At 42.2% G+C, this 16184-nt stretch overlaps 1 protein-coding gene across 3 annotated transcripts in view; it reads right to left on the reverse strand.

The window, feature by feature from the left end:
- The window catches only part of KLHL3 (kelch-like family member 3), a 124105-nt gene that overhangs the window by 29407 nt on the left and 78514 nt on the right, over positions 1–16184 (reverse strand). For all 3 annotated transcript variants that reach the window (XM_011935266.1, XM_011935268.1, XM_011935267.1), the window contains exons 7-8: positions 15088–15204; positions 11263–11412 (exon numbers count right to left, since the gene is read on the reverse strand). In XM_011935266.1, coding sequence (XP_011790656.1) covers positions 11263–11412; positions 15088–15204 — 267 coding nt within the window. The remainder of the gene's footprint in view (positions 1–11262; positions 11413–15087; positions 15205–16184) is intronic.

The raw sequence follows: 16184 nt of genomic DNA on the forward strand, positions 1-16184 counted from the left end.
GCTGAACTCCACTGTAGCAGGGATGGTTATTAGATACCTCCCAAGGAAAGCACTCTCATTTTGAAAAGTCAAATAGCCATTTATTTTAGGAAGACTAGTGAGCCCATGGAAAAGACTACCTGATTCCTTAGGAAGGAAATTTTACTCCCAGCATAACATTTTTAAAAATAAATATATAATGTTCTCTTGTTTACATAGATGATTCTGATTCCACCAGCGTGACTGTGGGATTGAAGGCATGTTGGTCCCTCCTCACTGAAATCACAACCACCCTGTGTCTGAGAGCCATTAGGTGCCAGAGACTAGCCAGGGAAATGGACAATCCATGAAGAGAGTAGAGATTTCCAGCCTACGTGTAGATTGAGACCCTAGCCCTGGCCTCAGGACTACATAGGTCATTCAAATTTCCACTCAGGTGAAAGGAACAATCTGGGCTCTACACACTTTTTTCATCGGGCAAGAGTAGAATGTATGTCCAAACTCTCTTCTGTGACCGGTGAGCTGGGCAGAAGGCAGGCCCAGCCAGTCGGTCCCTCGGGCCAGGGCAGGAAGCGAGAGTCTCTCTTACCCTGGTGCGTGGGGCCGCAGGGCTAACACCAACAATTCATCCGAAGGAGCATGTCGAGGTCGAGCCAGAAGACTTGTCCAAGCAGGTTCCTGAGCAACAGTTGCTCTAGGCAAGTACTGATAGCAAGGTGCAGAGACAATGGCGGTCTGAGAACCAGGTAATATGAGGGCAAGGCCCGGCGGAGAGAAGAAGAGTGGAAAAAATGGGCTTTGGAATCAGACACACCCAGGCCCAAATATAGTATCAGCCCAGTCACTATATAACTGTGTGGCTATGAGCAAGACATTTAACCTTCCTAAGCCTCATTTTCATAACTTGTAATATCAGGATAATAGGATGCTTCCCATATGGGTGTCAGGAGGCTTAAATGATATGAAGCACTTAGCACAATGCTTGCTAAACAGTAAACACTAAATGTTATCTGATTAACACCAGTGTCATTATTAGCTTCTAAGACAGATGCTAAAAAACAGATTCCCAATGAAAGGTGGAAAAGGATACTATTAACCTGTGAAGGGAGGGCAAGTACTACTAATTCTAGGGGTGATTATGGGGCTTTTTCAGGACCCCAGGGTGCTTGCCAGGGTGTGGACCAAGGCAGAAAGGGGCAGTGCCCATCCAGGGGCCTGGGCCAAATGAGAGGTCATCCCACCCACCCTGTCAACAGCTTCTTCCAACACCATCTACTGAAAGCAGGACAGCCCAACTCAGGAGCAAGCCACCCACTTCCAATCCAAACGGTGTTTCAGTAGCATTTTTAAAGAGCTGAATAGAGATGCCAACTGAACTGGAATGACAGTGAAAAGTGCCAGGTTCAGTACATTTCCAAAAGGTTCATTTGCATCTTCCTGAAACCTCATTTCCTTGCTGCCATCTGTGGAACAGGGTAACGTAGGAGACTTCTGAGTGGCTGGGAGGCAGCTTCGGGTTGTCCATGGCAACCCAGCCTCAGGGAAAGTGCTGGGCGGTGAATGTGTGGGAGCCAAGATGATGCTGTTAGCTGTTCCGGCTGGGATGTGTCAGTATGCTCTGTGCATATATGGCTCAGGAAAAACACCCTTATTAGCCTCTGCAGCTATCTCAAGCCAGAGTCCTGTTCCTCTCAGGGAAGGGACTTGGCTGGCAAACAGAGTTACTGCTGAGAATTACTGAATATAGTGCAAGTCTCTGCCACCACGTTGTTTTTCAAGTTTGCTCTGCTAGAAAGCCTATCTGGACTGAATTTATGAAAGCCAAAAACAGCCTGCCCTTGGAATTCCTATGCCTGCTTCTCCAACTGTCCAATTATCTCCTAATTTCTCTCTTCCTCTACTTATTTGGTTGTTCATATATGTCTATCTTACTTTCTCAGAGAGACTTCTTAAAATTAAAAGTCCCCAAAGGCCAGGAATCAGGTTTCTTTCAACACAGCATTCGGCTATAATGCTTTTGTGACATTTGGAAGCAATATAATAAAACAGTTTGGAGCGCAGGGCGTCAGGCCAGTCATCCTAGGCTTAAACCTCAACTCAGCCATTTACTAATTGTGCTTTAAAGACGGGTCACAAATTCTGTGATACTTCTACACTCAGACATGGAACTTAATACCTCTCCCCTTGAGTGTGGGCTAGACTTAGTGACTTGTATCTAGCAAATAAAAGACAGAAGTGATGGGACACGGATTTTGACATTAGGTTATACAAAGACTACAGCTTCTGTGTTAGGTGTCCGCTCTCATTTTCCTGCTCTAGAATCACTCTCTCTGGAAGAAAGCCAGCATGTCATGAGGACACTCAAGCAGCTTATGGAGAGGCCCACACGGCAAGAAGCAGGCCTGCCAGCAACCACATGAGTGAGCTTAGAATCAGATCCTCCCCAAACAAGCCTTGAAATAACTGCACCCCGACCAACAGCTTGACTGTATGACCCTGGGCCAAAAGGACCCAGCTAAGCCACTCCAGGATTCCTGCCCATAGAAACTGTGGGATGACAGATGTTTACTGTGTTAAGCCATTAGAGTTAGGGTAATTTGTAATGCAGAAATAGATAACTAATGCATAATGAGTGGGTGACAGAACCAACTTCCTCATCTGCAAAATGGGGATAATTACAGTTATGAAAATCCCATGAGATACAAATATAAGTCACTTAGCCCAGTGGCTGGCACATGATAAGTGCTCAGTAATTGGTATCTGCTGTTACCATTATTGTGGGGATTAGTATCATGCAGTGATTAAAAGCCCAGGCTTTGAGTCAGCCAGCCCCGGATTCAAGTCCTCACACTGCCACTTAAGAGCTGTAAAACCCTGGGCAAGTCACTCAGTCTTACTCAGTCTCACTGAATCTTGGTTTTCTCCAACATTAAAGCCTCCAGAGTTGTAATAAAGACAAAATAAGATAATGGCCATTAAGTACTTAGGCTAACAACGCAAAGAAGCTGCTCAGTAATTAGTATTTAAACAATACTACTTGTATTATCATCAATACCTCCAGTGATGAAGACCAGGACAATTACCCAGAGAAGAAGATGCAAAGTACAAATTATTCTAAGTGGTCACCAGAGGATGTAAACCAGTTTTCTCCTGCAATCACCTGAACCAGTTTCTGGATGTTCACTCTCACAGACAATTCGCATTTTACCTTGGAGACACAGCTCCTGTCAGCTCCTGCAGAAAGCTTTCCTTAACTCCTTACCCCTCTCTGTGCTCCCAGAGTGTTTTGCCTATACCCCTATGGGGGCATTTACTCACTCCATTGTAATTATCCTTTCACAGCTGTTTCCCCTCCTTCTGGTCTGGGAGTCCCCTGGGGAAGACACCAGTTCATATCAGCCTTCATGAATCCAGTACTTACCCCAGTGCCTGGCAATTAGTGGTTTCTCTATGGAAGTATGTTGGATGAGTGAATTAAAAAGTAATGAATTGGCCAGGCACGGTGGCTCACGCCTGTAATCCCAGCACTTTGGGAGGCTGAGGAGGGTGGATCACCAGAGGTCAGGAGTTCGAGACCAGCCTGACCAACATGGTGAAACCCCATCTCTACTAAAAATACAAAAAAACGTAGCTGGGCATGGTGGCAGGCACCTGTAATCCCAGCTACTTGGGAGGCTGAGGCAGGAGAATCGCCTGAACCCGGGAGTCGGAGGTTGCAGTGAGCCAAGGTCGTGCCATTGCACTCCAGCCTGGGCAATAAGAGCAAAACTCCATCTCAAAAAAAAGTAATGAATTAATGCATACATGATTGTTTATAGCTAGATTTCAGATTAAGAAAGAAAGAAAGAAAGAGAGAGAGAGAAAGAAAGAAAGAAAGAAAGAAAGAAAGAAAGAAAGAAAGAAAGAAAGAAGAAAAGAAGAAAAGGAAAGGAAAGGAAAGGAAGGAAAAACAAAGAGCTTTACAACCCTTCTAATCCCCTAGAAACCACAATTGGATTCATTCTAATTTGGACTTGTAGGCTTGAATCAAACTAGGGTCAACCTACATTAGTGATCAAAGGAGAATATAAAGTAGGATATAAATCCTCACTAAAGCCATGTGAAAACACAGGTATGAATGCTGATAAGCCCATCAGGAAAAAATGAGGGGTAATATAAATGGTCAGTATTAAGTCTCTATGAGGTTATTTCATCTTTAAAAATGTATTTCTTTAATTGAGGTCATGTGCCAAGGACACAGATGAGTAATGCCTGCTGCCATGGAACCTACAGTTGCGTTGAGGAGCTAACACTCTAGAAGAGAGCCCAAAATGCCTGCCTGAAGCATCAGTCTGGGCTACTCAGTAATCTTCTGAAACTACTGTCCTTGTTGTTCAGAAAGCAATGAAGCCATCACCAACCTGACCTCTCCCCCATTCAATAACCTTTCTAACCAATCACATTTCTACATATCAGCAATAAACAATTAGAAATTGGAATTTCAAAAGAAAACATTTACAATAGCATCTAAAACTATAAAATACCCAGGGATATATCTAACAAAAGATACATAAGACCCATAAACTGAAAACTATACAACACTGATGAGAGAAATTAAAGAAGACCTGCATAAATGGAGTTATACTGTGTTCATGGATCTAAAGATTTAATATTATTAAGATGGTAGTTCCCCCATTTGATCTAGAGATTCAATACCATTCCAAGCAGAACCCCTACAAGCTTTTTTGTAGATAGACAAGTTGATTCTGAAATTTAATGGAAATGCAAAGGACCCAGACTCACAAAAACAACATTGAAGAACAAAACTGGAGGACTCATACTACCTAATTTCAAGACTTACTAGAAAGGTAGTAATCGAGGCAACATGGTATTGGTGTAAAGGTAGACAAACAGATAAAATGGAACAGAAGAGAGCCCGGAAATAGATGAACACATATACAGTCAATTATTTATAACAAAAGTAACAGCGTAATTCAATGGAGAACAGAGAATCTTCCCAAGAAATGGTGTGGAACAACTGGACATTCATATGCAAAACAAATGAGTCTTAGACTCTCACCTCATGCACCATATTAAAAAAAAAAAAAAACTTCTCAAAATGGATCCATAGGCCTAAATGTAAAACCTAAAACTACTAGAAGAAAGCATAGGAGAAAATCTGTGACTTCAAATTAGGCAAAGTTTTTTTAGATAGAACACAAAATAAACCATAACAGAAAAAAAATTGAAAAACTTAAAACTTATGCTCTTCCAAGTACAGTACAGCCACCATGGAAAATAGTGTGAAACTTGCTCAAAAAAAATAAAAATAGAACTACCATATAATCCAGCAATCCCATTATTGGGTATATATCCAAAGGAAATGAAATCAGTATGTCAGAGCGATACCTACTTTCATGTTCACTGCAGCATTAGTTGCAATAGCCAAGATGTGGAATCAAGCTAAATGTCCATCAACAGATGACTGCATAAAGAAACTGTGGTATACATACTTAGTAAAATACTATTTAGCCTTAAAAAAAGAAGGAAATCCTGTCCCCAGTGACAATATGGATGAACCTGGAGGATATTACATTAAGTGAAATAAGCGGGGCACAAAAGGACAAATAACATACAATCTCATTCATACGAGGAATCTAAAAAAGTTAAACTCATAGAAGCAGAGAATAGAATGGTGGTTACCAAGGGATAGGGGAAGGGGTTGGCCGGGAAGATGTTGATCAAAGGATACGAAATTTCAGTGAGATGGGAGAAATACCTTCAAGAGATTTATAGTACAACATGGTGACTATAGTTAATAACAATGTATTGTATTCTTGAAAATAGTTAAGAAAATAGATTTTGGCTGGGCGTGGTGGCTCAAGCCTGTAATCCCAGCACTTTGGGAGGCCAAGACGGGCAGATCACGAGGTCAGGAGATCGAGACCATCCTGGCTAACACGGTGAAACCCCGTCTCTACTTAAAAAATACAAAAAAACTAGCCGGGCAAGGTGGCGGGCACCTGTAGTGTCAGCTACTCGGGAGGCTGAGGCAGGAGAATGGCATAAACCCGGGAGGCGGAGCTTGCAGTGAGCTGAGATCCGGCCACTGCACTCCAGCCTGGGCGACAGAGCGAGACTCCATCTCAAAAAAAAATAGATTTTGGCTGGGCGTGGTGGCTCAAGCCTGTAATCCCAGCACTTTGGGAGGCCAAGACGGGCAGATCACGAGGTCAGGAGATCGAGACCATCCTGGCTAACACGGTGAAACCCCGTCTCTACTTAAAAAATACAAAAAAACTAGCCGGGCAAGGTGGCGGGCACCTGTAGTCCCAGCTACTCGGGAGGCTGAGGCAGGAGAATGGCGTAAACATGGGAGGCGGAGCTTGCAGTGAGCTGAGATCCGGCCACTGCACTCCAGCCTGGGCGACAGAGCGAGACTCCGTCTCAAAAAAAAAAAAAAAAATTAGTTAAAAACCTATCTTCCAAAGATACTGCTAAGAAAATGAAAATATAAGGCACGGGTTGGGAGAAAATATTTGCACAATATATATCTTATTAAAGACTTGTATCCAGAATATACAAAGAACATTTACAACTCAATAAGAAAATAATAACCCAATTTTTCAAATGGGCAAAAGATTTTAACAGACACTTTACCAAAGAAGAAATATGGGTGGCAAATAAGCACATCTCAAATCCTAACAGCATAGTGATTAGAGAGATGCAGATTAAAACCATAGTGATATACCACCACATACCTACTAGAATGGCTAAAATTTTTTAAAATAGATAAAGTCAAGTAGTAGCAGGACCGCAGAATAACAAACTCATATATTGCTGGTGGAAGTGCATAATAGTACAGCCATTTTCAAAAACAGTTTAGCAATTTCTTATAAAGTTAAACATATACTTACCATCTAACCCAGCAATCCTACTCCTAGGTATTTACCCAAGAGAAATTAAAACATATGTCCACACAAAGATCTGTAAGTGAAATCACAGCAGCTTTATTTGTAACAGCCAAATACTGGATACCCAAATGTCCACCAACTGGTGAATGAATAAATTATGGTCCATCCATACAATGGAATGTTACTTAGTGATAAAAAGGAATGAGCTCCTGATACATGCAACAACGGGGATGAATCTCAAATGCATTATGGTAAGAAAAAGAAGCCAAGCTCAAAGGACTACATACAGCATGATTCCATTTATATGACACTCTAGAAAAGGCAAAACTGTAGGGACAGAAATCAGATCAGTAGTTGTCAGAGGCTGGGGGTAGAAGAAGAAAGAAGAGGATTGACTACAAAGCAGCACATGGAAACTTTTTGTAGTGATTAAAATATTCTGTTTTGATTGGGATGGTGGTTACATGATGGTGCATTTGTCAAATCTTATCACGTATCTCTAAAAAGTATGAATTTTACTGCATATAAATTATTATACCTCAACTAATCTAAAAGAAAATAATCTCTTTAAACCGCTACCAAAACCTCGAAGCTATTTCTCAGGAAGCAGTTTGGTGTAAAAAGAAGAGCACGGATTTTGGAGTGAGACAGACCAAACCCCAGCACTGCACTTAGCCAGTACTTAACTGGGCAAATTTCTTAACCTCTCTGAGTAATCTCAGTAAAGTGGGGATATGACTAGTACAGACCTATTACTGTGATGATTTATTAAGACAGTACACAATCTGATAATCCCTAAGTAATCATTTCCCTCAGCATACCCCATTCATTCTTCAAGCCCTCAGTGGGGATCCCCTCACTAATTTAAATGCTCAAACAATGGTGATGAGAGTATAGTTTAAGAAGCAGGTTAGACAACATAACCTTAAATCATTCAAGGATTGAATACAGGAGAACAATGAGACAAACAGCAGTGATGTCTTCTTTATTTCTTTCTTTAACACATTCTAAGGAAGTCATGGTTTCAGTTGTCTGCAGAAGGCCCAGGAATCTAAATGTCTTCATTCAGAAAATAAATGTTTCTTAAGGAGTAAGGTAGACAGAAGGATGGCTTTGACCTCCTGAAACAAGGGGTAGACTCCTTCTCAACTATAGATTCAATCCCTAGGATGAAACAGGGGTGATGGTGGAGCAGCTCTCAGCATGCTTCGTCTAGGCTCAGGCACAAACTGGGCTTTAATTTTCAAACTATCTTTTTATGGGTATATGTGGTAAGAGCTAGACATGGAGTCCAGAAAAGGAGAAGTCACTAGGTATGGTTTCTACACAAAAAAGCTGGGCCAGCACTGAACCATTCCCTTAGCTCCAAGCTACACTCCTCAGGCAAAGATGTCATTCATCTGATATCATAGAGGATGAGAACCACAGCTTCCAAAGGGAAATGTCACAGACGGAACACCAGCTGAAAACCCAGGGAAGTAAAAATGCTAAATAAAAAGCAGTGCACTTAGAATCAACATTCTCAAGACATGAAGCTTGTGGAAACTTAGATCATAATAAAGATAGTATTCAAACCAATGGGGGAAGAGAGGAATTAATGAATAATATAACCTTGAGACAATTGGCTCATCATTTGCAATACAAATAAAACTGAATCCCTGCCCTCACTCCTTACACACACAAAATAATTTTAAGTGCATCAAAGATTAAAATGTAAAACAAAAATTATAAAGGTACTTGAAGAAAACATGCGGGCATTCTTGAAATCATTTCAGAGTAAAGAAAATATTTCTAAACATGACACAAAACCCAAGCTATAAAGCAAAAGATAGATCAATTTGACTCCTTAAAAACTGGGGTTTTTTTGGACTAAAAAATTACTATAAACAAGAGACAAACTGCAAACTAAGAAAAAACATATTTGAAATATATACATTCAAAGGCCTAACCTCTTTAATGTACAAAGAGCCTTTAAAAACTATAAATAAGGCCAGGCACAGTGGCTCACACCTATAATTCCAGCATTTTGGGAGGCCAATGTGGGTGGATTGCTTGAGCTCAGGAGTTCAAGACCAGCCTAGGCAACATGGCAAAAACCTGTCTCTACAAAAAAATTAAAAGAAAAAAATTAGCTGGGTGTGGTGGCACACACCTGCAGTCCCAGCTACTTGGGAGGCTGAGGTGGGAGGATCGCGTGAGCTTGGAAGGTTGAAGCCGAAGTGAGCTGAGATCACTCCACTGCACTCTGGTCTGGGTACAAGAGCAAGACTCTGCCTCAAGAAGAAAACAAAGAAATAAAAAATATTAATAAAAAATAACAATCTAACAGTAAAATGAGTTAGGGACATGAACAGAGAATTCTCCAAAATAGAAATACAACTGCCAATAACCATATGAAACCAAGATGAATCTCACTCCCAATGAAAGAAATATGAACTCAAACAAGATGCCATCTTTTAAAGGATACAATAAAAAAAAAAAAAGGAAATTACTGCAAAGCCCATCAGTAGAGGACTGTCCATAATATGTACATAATAGTGCATAAAATTAAGTACCAGGTACCATTACAATTTAAATGCTGATTTCACCTATATGATAATATTAAAAGCAGTCTATACCACATGGCTGCATGGGGGGCAAATATTTCAATCTGTATAGCGGTACACTGTACATTTGTATCTATCTGTGAAAAAGTGCACAGAGACATGTCTGAAAGAAAATTTTCCAAATAATAGCAGATTTCTTACCCTAGGAGACATTTCAAGTGACTTTTACTTAATTTCAAAATGGTAGTATCCTTTTAATAATCTACAATAAGCACATATGTCTATAATTAAAGAAAGCTAAGTTATTTTCATTTTGAAAGATATGAAGAAGTTTCTATGCAATATTCCAACCAAACAAAACAAAAGGCATCAACCTGCAGTAAGACCAATGTCCAGCCAGACCAAGGCCTTGCCTTGCAGCTATGCCTTCTTCTAACCCTCACTAGGCAACATGAGGCCAGCAGGCAAGTATGCACTCTCAGGTTTACGAAGGTGAAGCCAGCTGCAGAATGGTATGGGTTCAGAAAACAGGTATGGAGAGTGATAAAGACTCAGTTCAAATGCTGATTCTACCACATTAGCTGTGTTGACCTTGGGCAAATAAATTAACTTTTCTGAACCTCAGTTTCCTCCTTTATAAAACTAGGATAACTATCTTTACATTGTAGAGTTGTTGAAAAGATTAAATAAGATATTCAAGTGATAACCTCAGCACTCAATAAAGGTTAGCTGCTTGTATTATTATCTGGGACACTGAGACATTTGTTCACATTGCAACCAATATATTCCCCATGATCCAAGGTCATGGAGCAGAGGGGAAAGAAGGTCCTGCAAACCTCAGACAATTCCAACACCTGGTCTTGGAAAACAACATGATTCTCCAGCCACTGTGAAACCTTCCTGGAAGAAGCAGGCAGGGAGGATGGTAGCCAGCTGGGAAGAGGAGGAGGAGGACAAAGCAAGAGCCTAAATAATTTCCTGGTGCTGCCTACTGTGTCATCAATGAGACAACATGACCCACTCCTCTCCTCCCACCTTTCCTCTTGGGTTGACTGATTCCTTCCCCCAGACATCAGCATGTTAGACTCCTAGAACAACTACTTTGGTGCCAAGCCAGACAGAACTTTAGGGATCAAGTGGAGCATCGTTCATTCTGCAGATAAGGAGCCTGAGGATCAGAGAGGAAAGGAGACTTGCAGGGAACCAAAGCAGCCAGCACACACCATAAACTCTAGATCTCTAGATCATGGGGTCCCCTCCTATGTCTTCCTTCCCTTTCCCTGGCTGCTCCCTCACAAATTCTCATTTCTCCCATTTCCTTCCTCTGCTTCATGACCTGTCAAACTCCTCAATTTGACAGGGTCCCTTTTCTCAGAACCCCTTTTCTTCCCTCTGGCAGCCCTAATTTTCCTTTTTGTCCTTCCCTGAAGTGGGGGAAAGAAACAGACTAGGACTATTCTAACTCAAAGAATGGCCTAGAAAGAGGAAGACTATGGCCATCACTAAGTGTAACCAACATAGCCATTCCTCTGCTTCCAACAGAAACAGAGCACAAGCCATGGTGTGAAATGAGAAGTCAGGGTGGGGGTGAGAGAGAGCTCTGAGTTATTCTCAAACCTCCCTGATGACACTGGAGGTTACCTTGAAACTCTTAGGAAAGGAAGACCCCAGAAGAGAGAGGTACCAGCAGATTCAAGAGGAACCAGCAGACTCCACCTCCTAGGTTGTAAATGCAACCCAGATGCAGGGCAGCCACGGGTGAGGAAAGACTTGGAGGCAGGAGTGGAAGGCTACTTTCCCAGGGCACACTACTGACTCTTGGCGGTTACTGGGCTGGGGCTTACCTTGGGAAGGCTGACTGGAGTCCTGGGCTTGGTCCTTGGGTTCTTAATCAATAGCCTCTGATCCAGAGGGAGCAGATGGTATTTCATGGCCTCAATGAGGAAGTCTTTACAGGTGTTGTTATTCTTTATCAAAGTTTCTTCTTCAACTGTCTAGAGGTAATAATCCATGGGTGATCCTGGAGCAGAGCTCAGCCACATTTCCCAAGCTTTCACCCTGGGCTCAGTCATTCCTGCACTCCCACACTCATTCACTCCTTCACCACATCATCTCAGACCCAAAGAGTTACAACTTACTGCTCACCTCCTGAATTTTAAGAACACAGTGGGATAAGGGATCAAGCTCTGGCATTAGACCAGATCTACTACTTAACATCTCTGATCCTCAGTTTCCTCATCTGTAAAATGGGCATATTAAAGGTATCTACAACCTGACTAGTTTTGTTTGTTTTGAGGCTTAAATGAGTTTATGCAAAACAAAAGACAAGTAGCCATGCTGAAAGCCTCTAACCATATTTCTCCTGATTTGAATGCATTATAATGTTAGGACAAACAGATATCTGAGAGGAGGAGTGAGGGGAAAGAGGAAAGGGTGTGGGAGCCATCAGCCAACCTTTGGAGGCATTGAGTAAAATAAGCTTGCCAAGGAGAAAGATTCATATTTGTTGCCTATAGTGAAGGTCTCAGGGCAGAAAATTGGCCAGTGAGGCTCTCTCTAACAGAGTAACAACATCAGAGCAGAAAAATTATCCTGCACAAAGTTCCACCTATTGACCTCCCCTAGGACTCCATCTAAGCTGGGACTCTGACTTCTTCACCTCCTATCCCAGCGCTTAGGACCTAAGCAAGTGCTCAGCAAATGTAAGCCTAAAGGTTTCATGAGCAAGACCAAGCATGAAGCCACTCCGGTGCTCTAACTCTCGAATCTCCACATTTTGGCCCAGGTCAGATCACCGTGTGGTATATCTGGAATGGGCAGTGTGGTCTTCTGAGGCTGCTTTGTGTTAGGAAAGATCAATTCTATTCAACAGCTAACACTGATTGAATGTCTCCTGGCTGGGCAGTCCTGTGCTGGTCCCCAAGAAGAAAACTGATAAACAAGACAAAATTTCTGACCCTGAAGACTTCAAGTCCAGTCAGAGAATGAGAGGGGCCTCCCACCTCAAGTATCTCAGCCCTCAAGTCAGTAATGCACAAGGCATGACTGAGCCTCTCCTGGGTCCCAATCTGTCACTAGGAATGAAAGCATGGCCAGGGCCATCACCTGCTGGGCAGCACTGGAACTGGCAGGGAAAAAACGATTGGCAAGAGAAGGCCTATGTGTGCCTCTGACCACCTCCCTCCCCAGAGACAGTCCCCAAGAACTGTTTTCCTTGGAAGGTGTTTTTTTTTTCCCCCTCCCAGTAAGGAACTGAGCCAGCTTGAGACAAATCATAAACTTCTAGGGTCAATTACAAAATGAAAAGGGTGGGAGATGATGTCTAAAAAAGCTTGGAAGGAAGGAGAAATGCATGAGCAGCTATTTCACGAGAAGAACTTACTCAGCTTGAATTAAAAGTTCTCTTGGAAAATTAGTGCTTCATGGGTACAAGAGTTTCAACTTTGGGGGTGATGAAAAACTTTTGGTAATCTTTATAGTAATGGTTGTACTGAATTGTGAATGTAATGAATGCCTCTAAATTGTACACTTAAAAATGGTTACAATAACAGTTTACGTTATATATATTTTATCACAATATATTATATTATATATTTAGTACAATATTTTAAATGCTGAGTAAAAGCCTAATAAATGCTACCTTTTGTGAAAGAAAAAAAAAATCCTCTCCCAGAAGTCAGGCAGCATTGGTGGAGGTCTGCCCAGGGCTTTCCTTTCCTCCTCCTCCTCCTCCCCCCCCACCACCATCAGCCATCCCAGCAATTATACTCATTTGAAGTTTCAAAGTCAAATGAATGTTAATGAAACATCCTCTTCCAGAGGTGTTCACTCTGAGAGGCCTGATAAAAGGCCTTTCTGAAAAAAGGGCAAAGGGAGGAGGAGTCCCACACAACAGTTCTCATGCCCATTGCCTCCAACCCCCTTCTTTTCCAGATCTAAACTCTACTTTGGCATAATAACCCAAGAACCATTTCCTAATGGTGACGTTTGTTAAGTTTCAGTTGTGGATGCCTGATGGGAGTTTGTGACCAAGGGTCTCTAAGGCGCTTTAGCTTTCTCTGGAACCCAGGTCCCCAGGTTGCCAACCTTCCCTGTGGAAGCGAGACTATGCTGGAGTCCAGGTGCCTCCTCCACCTCCGGCCAGCTTCCCACAGGACAGTGGGAGGTTTGACTGACACTGGATGCTCAGGCCGGTTCACTCCCTCTGCTTAGGGGACCACAGGAAAGATATGCTGCCACCAGGTGGCAGTGGTACCACCCAAAATTGCATGCATGCCCCATTTAAGAGCTTGCAAGCATATCCCTCAGCACCTGAGGAGGCTGAAGTAAGGCGATTCAGGGAACATTTCACTGACCCCTCATACCTGCGATCAACAAGTGTTACCGGCAGAGGAGTTTACACATGCTCATGAGGATGCTGTGTCACCTGCTACTAAGAATCACCGCAGTGGTCACAAAGAGTACAGAGTAAGATCAGTAACATTCACTGAACACTGTATTATAGGCCTTACATGGATTATCTCATTTTATTGTTTATCTCCAAACAATCCTATAAAGCAAGCGCCATTTTTTCCAGATAAGAAAACTGAGGTTTAAAAAGGTTAAGTATGTACCTGGTATTATATGGCTAGAAAGTAACAAGAGCTGGTCTGCTAGCTGCTGGGCTGCTAAACCTCCTCTTTATCCTTGCATCACACCTTCCCTTCCTTCCAGAGACTCCTCGGAGACAGCTGAGGGCTAACCTGCTGTCTCGATGTTTTGTTTTGTTCATATATTTTAAGGTTTATTCTCTGCTTATAAAAGTGTCTAATGCCATTTACTGTATAAAATAAGTCACGTAATGGGTAAGCAGAAAAGAGCGTATCAATGGTGGCAGCCAGCTTAGTGGAAGAACTATGCACTGCAGAGCCAGACTGACATGGAGTTGAATCCTGAGCCTCCCTAAGGCTGGAGACCCCTGATAAATCCCAACCTCCACAAGCCTCAAGGCCTACATGCGTAAAAAAGGAGTTACAATCTTTGCCCCTCAGGGTTATTATAAGGATTAAATGAGAAAACATATGGCACCATAAGGGAACCCCATAATTCTTAATTTTTCTTTCCTCTTCAGAGGAAGTGGAAGCACTATGCATTCTTGTTTTTACAGTCTTGAATTTGGCTTCAAGTTGCCTAAAGTTTTTACAGTCTTGAATTTGGCTTCAAGTTGCCTAAAACTAAGACAAAAAGGGAACATAGAAACGTTGCGGACATGACCCTTCTTGCTTCAGTCCTCTACAACAAAGGCAGCTAACTTTCATGGAACATTTGTTACCCCAGGCTCCATGTTAAACAGCTGACTTGCATACTCTACTCCTTTAGTCCCTACAACAACCCTGCTGGGCTCTACTGTAATATCTGTTCTATGGAAGAAAAACTGAGGCTTGAAGAGGTTAAATAAAAATCCAAAACTAATAAGCAGCAGAGCAGAGACTGAAACCTGAGTGTCCTATTTTCAAGCCTATGATCTTATACTTTACAACACCTAACACTTAACCCAGTGGGTTGGTTCCCTCAGCACATACGGAAGACCCACTAAACCCCTCAACTACTCCATCCAACCAGGGTTGCCCATTGCTATTCCTAGAGGCCTGGGTGAACACAGAAGTGCTTGGCTCTTATACAACACTCACTTGGACTAGGTAGTCCCTAGGTAAGAGAGGAAGCCGGACATGTTCCATCAGCTTTGCCATGTGCTCCAAACGGGTTTCTTTCTCATAATTGATCCATGAAATCACAGCTTCAAACACCTATAAAGAAAAGCAACATGGGCAACTTCAGTAAAGAGATAAAAGCTTTCAAACAACCCTCAATCTGTTAAAAAAAAAAAAAAAAGGAGAAAAAGTTATGAGTCATCCACAAAGGTGTTTAATTAATCTGAGACTCATATTTAAAATAAAAACAGAAAGCGTTGGTTTACTTGCTGGCCTCAGAGAGTGATCACACACACATTCTACACACACAGACACACAGACACACAGACACACACACACACACACACACACACACACAAGGACAAACCTGCTATCCCAAATGTAGAATCATCCTGGTTCATTCTAAAATAAAAACCAGTTCCAATAGTTATTTAAGGGTAAAAATACACAGCAGTAACTGTGAACCAAATTTATAGAGGCTACTCAGGAAGATCAGACCCTGGGGGCAATGTCATCATCCCCCCATGCCTCCATTTCCTCACTTATGTCCCGTGTAAAGTTAACGCAGAATAAAAACAGTAAGAATGCCCTCTGCCCAAAGCTGGCTGTGATGGTCACTGTGACACTGAATGACAAGGAATGGCAAACATTTCTCCTTGAGGAGAGATTTCATTTCTATGCGAATCAAAACTAGAGGGCTTAGAACCAAACAGGCAGACCTATACTTTGGATGTTCTCTCTACTCAAGGATAAGTCCAAATTCAAACCCTGTGCCACCACACACACACAGGCAGATAAAATTCAACGTTGGAGGGGCCATGGGGAAACCAGCAGTGTCTGTAAAAATTTCATTAATAATGCTTTTTAAGAGGGGAGGGAAGTATTGGCAATATCAATCAAAATTTTAAATATGCATACTCGTTGACTTTAAAATACCACTTCTGGCCGGACGCAGTGGCTCACGCCTGTAATCCCAGCACTATGGGAGGCTGAGGCAGGCGGATCATGAGGTCAGGAGATCGAGACCATCCTGGCTAACACGGTGAAACCCCGTCTCTACTAAAAATACAAAAAAA

The sequence above is a fragment of the Colobus angolensis genome, unplaced genomic scaffold, assembly GCF_000951035.1.
Source record: "Colobus angolensis palliatus isolate OR3802 unplaced genomic scaffold, Cang.pa_1.0 Scaffold142, whole genome shotgun sequence".
NCBI classification, from domain to species: domain Eukaryota; kingdom Metazoa; phylum Chordata; class Mammalia; order Primates; family Cercopithecidae; genus Colobus; species Colobus angolensis.